This window comes from Polistes canadensis, unplaced genomic scaffold, assembly GCF_001313835.1.
Source record: "Polistes canadensis isolate GaletaPanama2010 unplaced genomic scaffold, ASM131383v1 scaffold_78, whole genome shotgun sequence".
In the NCBI taxonomy this organism is placed as follows: domain Eukaryota; kingdom Metazoa; phylum Arthropoda; class Insecta; order Hymenoptera; family Vespidae; genus Polistes; species Polistes canadensis.
In genome coordinates this window covers 604,235-610,557 of record NW_014569625.1, presented here as the reverse complement: position 1 = coordinate 610,557, position 6,323 = coordinate 604,235, and the positions used below count along the sequence as shown (strand labels likewise).

The 6,323-nt window shown below is 29.1% G+C and overlaps 1 protein-coding gene across 1 annotated transcript in view; it reads left to right on the top strand.

Moving 5' to 3' along the window:
- Positions 1–219: 219 nt before the first annotated feature.
- Positions 220–6,323, top strand: part of LOC106786630 (venom carboxylesterase-6) — a 9,242-nt gene continuing 3,138 nt past the window's right edge. The window contains exons 1-5 of the mRNA XM_014748226.1: positions 220–433; positions 1,268–1,704; positions 3,447–3,748; positions 4,012–4,211; positions 4,802–4,998. Of these exons, the coding sequence (XP_014603712.1) occupies positions 1,468–1,704; positions 3,447–3,748; positions 4,012–4,211; positions 4,802–4,998 (936 nt within the window). The 5' untranslated portion in view covers positions 220–433; positions 1,268–1,467. The remainder of the gene's footprint in view (positions 434–1,267; positions 1,705–3,446; positions 3,749–4,011; positions 4,212–4,801; positions 4,999–6,323) is intronic.

Here is a 6,323-nt window from a genome sequence, read left to right as displayed (position 1 = left end):
AAAAAGAAAAAAAATAACAAAACGAAAATATCAAGAGGAAAAAAAAAACAAGGATGAAAGATCTCGGTGACGTTGAAAAGTGAGACGAGGAGGGAAATGTTGCGAAAGGTAGTGGGCATGATGAACGGGGAGAAGGTGAGGAGGTGGAGGAGGAGGAGGAGGAGGAGGTGGTGGAAAAGGAGGAAGAGGAAGAGGAGGAGGAAAAGACAGATGCAATAATCGAACCGAGCAATACGTCAGGAAACTTCGAGTGTGTGTGCATTTACGATCAAACATCGATTAGCGGAACCATCACAACTTTTACCGATCTTGGTTAGTCGGTTTTAAACCATCAAGGATCGAACACCGACAATATTTAATCCCTCTTCCAACACATACTTCTCTATACAAATTCGTAAGGATTTTTTGATGATTGTGAATACCGTGTTTTTCGGTAAGTTTAAATATATATATATATATACGTTTCGTTTTTCATATATTAATTTTATTTGAAATATAATCGAATTTAATAATATTGAGTGTTCATGGTTTATCGTTCGAGTATAATCGTGGGAAATATATTTAATATTTAATTTATCGATATAAACATGGGGTGTTGTTCTTTGATAGATTTAAATACAAACTTTTTGTTTCATATTAATTGTATTTTTTTTTATTTTAAATCATGATTTTTAATAAAAGCTTGATTTTTCGTTATTCAAACGTAATTATGGTTATTCATTTTGATAACTGGTTAAAATGATTAAACAAATTATTTTTATAATTAAAATTGAATTTAACTGATTTCCTGATAAGTTTAATATCAAACACACATATATACACGCAACACAACAACAACAGAACATACGAGAAACGTACATATATTTATTCGAATTACAATAATAAATAAAAAAAAGAAAGATAATTATAATAAAAGTATTTATACCATGATTAGTATATATTCAAAATGATAACTGTGAGCACAATAGTAAACGTGTTTAGAGGATAAGCTATAGCTTACGAAGATTCGAATTCAAAGTTTTTTGAGTATCGAATTGTTTGAAATATTCAAATCGAACAACTCGAATCCCATGCCTACAAATTCGAGTTCTTTTAATTAACCTTGAATTTTTCCTTTTTTTTTTCTTTTTTTTTACCATTTCTCGATGAATATAAAACACTCATTTACAGATACAATGAATGTATGTTCGTTAAATCTATTAAACAATTTTTATATTATATTATTTAGAAATATTGTTACATTTATTTTCGTTTATTTGTCTATTAGGTTAAAAACGTGGGGGAGAAAAAAGAACAAGAAGAAGAAGAAGGAGAAGAGAAAAAATTAAAATAAAAACAAAAAATCGAAACTTTCATTTACTAGTGTTGTAAGAGATTCGAAGTTATCGTTCAAGTTTGCAATAAAACAAAAGAAATAAGAAGAAATTTAATCAAGTAGGTCATTGGACAGCTTTCACCTGCGTAAAGATGTTGCCGAAGTACCAATTTTGTTTCTGGACATTGGCAATTTTACTTTGCCTTTCTTCTTTACTTTCCTTCGTGCATTCTACATCTTGTCAAAATCAACAAGACGAGGAACCCAAAGTTAGAATTAAAAATGGCACGTTAAATGGATTGATCATGAAAACGAGACACGGACGTAAATTCGATGGATTTCTTGGTATTCCTTATGCCTTGCCGCCAATCGGTAAACTTAGATTCGAGGTGAGTTCATTTTATTCGATTATGTTTCATCTTTTACAAATGTCGAGTCAAAAAAAAGCACGGCAATTAATTTTCTTTTTCGATATTGCGAACGGTGTATTTGCGAATTAATTACAATCAAATATTTCTTTGTTTATTTTCGAACAATTTTATTTTTAATTGTCATTAAAGAAAAATCTATAAGGAATTTTCTTCACACGTACGCTTGTGTAATATACAAACGCAAGCGTGTAATAAGAATATTACGTCAGTGTAAATATTACGTTTAGGTATTACGTCTGTAAATCGCGTTATGTTGCATTTATTAAAATATAAGAATTGGTAATAGTGTTAAATAATTCAAATATATAAATAAATCGCGTATCTTTGACTAAGAACATATTTTAAAATTATGATAACAGGCAAAAATAATAAAAGGAAGAACAAGATAAATCCTAATTTCCGTTTATTTTTTACAATCGAATATTTGCAACCGTAAGAAATTAAATAAACGTGTCTACTTGTTATCGGTCTGAAATATAATATAAAAAAAAAAAAAAAAAAAAGAAAGATAAAAAAAATAATTCCGACATGTGAAGGAGAATTTAAAATTTTTGTATGCATTTCATTTAGATTAGTTCCCCGTTTGATATTGAGAATGCAAAAAGGAACAACATGAATTTATGCAATAAGTAAAAGTATCTCAGAATATTAATAACTATTTCGTTATATAAAAGTAATCTTCGGATACATTAATCTCGATTTTTTTATGAATATAATCGGTAAATGAAAGATATCTTTGATGTTGACAGATTCGAGAAATGAAAAATAATCGAATGAAATGATGTGATTAAGAAAACGGGAAACGAAAATGAAGAAAAACGAGATTCCAAAGTAATAATAAGCGTCTGTTGGCCTTTCGAAAGGTGATTAGGATATTTTTTTCTTTCTTTTCTTGTTGTTTTTTTTTTTTTATATATAATAATGATTGAAATAATTTTTCGAGTCGATTAAAGAAAAAATTTCGATTAATTATTTGAAAATAATAATAATGAGATAAGAGAAAAATAATAATTATTATTAAAAATATAATCTATATACTGATATTTAGTTTGCATATGAATAAAAAATAAAACACTGATGTAATTTTCTAACGCAACCACCCCTGACGCAACCACCCCTGACGCAACCCTTCACGGAATTCATGACTATTCAAAAGTTTCAATCAATGTTAACGTTCACTTTTTTTTTTCTAATAAAAACCCGTTCAAAGATTTACATATTTATATATACTTTGAGAAACAAGCTAATTAAAAATTTAATACTTACTACTATAAGTATCTACGTGTCAGAAAAAAAAAAAAAGAGAAAATATTTCATACTTTTTTAACATAATCCACACGGTTATTATCGATACTTATTTCAAATCGATTAGTAATAAGCTTATTTTCTCGTATTAGTGATTTAAACGTACGTAGTCATATCATGTGCGTGTGTGTTTTATTTAGAAAAGAAAGTGCGTTTGTATTATGATAAATTTTTCGATAAAAATACGAAACAACCAACAACGTAATAATAATAATAACAATAATAATAGTAATCATGATCATAAACGCGTCAATTTATAGATGCATTTAATTTACATTTTATTTGCGTAAATAGTAACTTTATAGTAATAGCGACTTTGAAAAATGTTGATGCATATTTTTGTAATCGATTTGTTTTTTTTTTTTTCTTTAATTTTCTTCACTTGTTTTTTGTAGCTACCGCAACCAATGACCGCGTGGAAGGGAACGCGAGATGCAAAAAAAGATGCAGAGATATGCACTCAAAGAAACATTTACACTGATCAAGAAGAAATCGTCGGAACGGAGGATTGTCTTTACCTGAACGTTTATACACCGAAATTACCTAAAACGAAGGAAGACAAAAATCCACTAAATAGTTTTCCTGTTATGGTTTGGTTTCATGGTGGTGGCTGGGTCACCGGTGCTGGTCATTCCGAATTTTACGGACCGAAATTCTTTTTGGATCACGACGTTGTCCTCGTTACGATGAATTTTAGGTAAAAGATAAAAAAAAAAACAACAACAACAAGCATACAATTTTTATTGGAATATTATACTATCGTTAATTATTATCGTTTCCGAGTTATTCATTGTTTTACACATTTAATTTTTCTTAAAAATAAATCGCGTACTAATGTGGAAGATAATTTTGTACAACGCCGAGTAGAGAAAAGTTTGATTTAAAAATAAGAACGATATGACTTTAAAAAAAAATCCTGATATTTCGAGATTAAAATGTTGGATATGTTTATTCATTTAGGCTTGGTCCATTAGGATTTTTGAGTACGGAAGATTTGGTATGTCCGGGAAATCTTGGTTTGAAGGATCAGGTTCAAGTACTTCGATGGATTAACGAAAACATTGCTGAATTTGGTGGCGATCCTAACAGGGTGACAATTTTTGGTGAGAGTGCTGGTGGTGCTAGCGTTCATTATCACATGATGAGCAATCTCTCGAAAGGTAAGATCAAAAAAGAAAAGAAAAACTAAAGAAAATATTGTATTTAATTCTAACTCGCGTTTTGTCAAAAATGAATCGTAAATTATTGATTTAAAAAAAAAAAAAAAAAGATAAAAGTAGTAGAACGAGGAAATAAAAAAAACAACCAAACGACGTCACGTAATTAACGATGATTCATCAAAATGAGGTAGGAGTGATCGTCTAATTTGTTTTCTCTTTGCTTCTCTTTCTCCCTTTCTCCCCCTCTCTCACATTGTTTATCTATTATCTTAAATAAACACGTAATAATCGAACGCTTTGTTAATACATTGTCTCCGGATAACGTTGAAAATAATTGGATTTTTTCTAAGGACTAATAATTAGATAAAAAATGGAAAATATTTATTTAACCCTTTTTTTTTTGTGTGGCGGATAATTATAAAAAATAAAGGGGACTCACGCGCGTTGCAATGGAAATTTGCATTTATTTTTAAATTGCATAGAGATAGAATTGGTTTATTTTTATTAATAAAAAAATAACGTAATATTATATATATAAAAGTATAAAAGAAATAATTATATAATAACGCGATACATTTGTTACATTATAGGTCTTTTCCATCGTGCTATATCACAAAGTGGAACAGCTCATTGTCCTTGGACTTTGACCAGGCAAGGAACAGCTAAAATTAAGGCTCAAAGTGTTGGAAAACTTGTAAATTGTCCTACCGACGATTCCAAAGCTCTCATTGAATGTTTGAGAACTAAAGATGCTTACGATATTATTGGTACCGATCGACACTTTCAGGTAAATGACAAAAAAAAGAAATATATGCATGCAGTTGACACGCGGTAGAAGTGAAACCTTTAGAAAATTAAACTACGAGAGAATCACACACGAATGTTGAAAGAAACAAATTGATTATCTTAAATAATGAATTCTAATAAATTACAAGATATATACTATATGAACAATTTCTTAGATGATTCTTTTAATACGAAGAAAAAGAAAATCTTTCTTGTTAATTTAAACTCAATCCGAATGAATGGTGGTGTGTGTTGTTCCACTTATAAAACTAGTAAGCGAATACTTTCTAATGATCATGAGAACGTTAGTAAGTAACGAGATTATAAATCAAGTCAACGGTAAAACTGTTTCGTGTCTCTTGAAATCGATTATGGTTGTGTTTGCATCAACGATTAAAAGGGAGGGGGGGGGGTACATTACTTGTCAAGATATCTGTTGACAATGACGACAGGTTCTACTGTCAAGCTATCAGAAATCTTCTACGGTTCAACAATTACAAGCTTTTAAATGCAATAAAGTTACGCTTAATTACGCGTTTGCGTGTTCACAGATGTTGTGTATTGTATTATTAATGGGGTAAGATCGTTTAACTAGAAAGTGAGAATAAAATCCTTGGCCGGTAGACCTAGAATTATATCATTTATTTTTTTTCTTTTAATTTCTATTTACTTACTTTTTTTTCTCGTTTCTCTATATCTTTATTCATAGTTCTTCCTCTCTCTCTCTCTGATTAATCATTATGTAAGTTGACCAGGTAAACCTTGCCAATGAAATGTTTGCAGTAGTTGTAACATAATGCACAATGTTATGCGGATATGACACCTTGTATTACGTGTCTTGTTATGCAACTATTTCTCTCTCTCTCTCTTTCTCTTTTCGTGTAATTCTTTTTTTTTCTTCTTCTAATATCTTTTACAACTTCACAGTTTATCTTATATCAGGAAATATTATATCGTATGGCTTGTTTCGTTTACTTTGTGCATATATATTGATATATAGGTATTCGAGGAACGTGGTTAAGTGTTAAACGACACGTTTTTATTTTTATATTTTCATTTGGAATTATTTTAATTAATTGTTCGTATATATATATATATTTGTATAAATTTATGATACACGAACGATCAAGAAATGGAATAATTTTATTTGGGAAAAAGTTCGAGTTAATAATATTAAATATAAAATTTGTTTAGGGGAAAATAATTTTGAAAATTTGAATCGCCAATTATATAAGACTCCTTATATATAATATTTTAATAGATATCTATATTTTTTTTTTCTTACATATAATAATATGATATTTCATTCAGTTTAATTCCACAAAG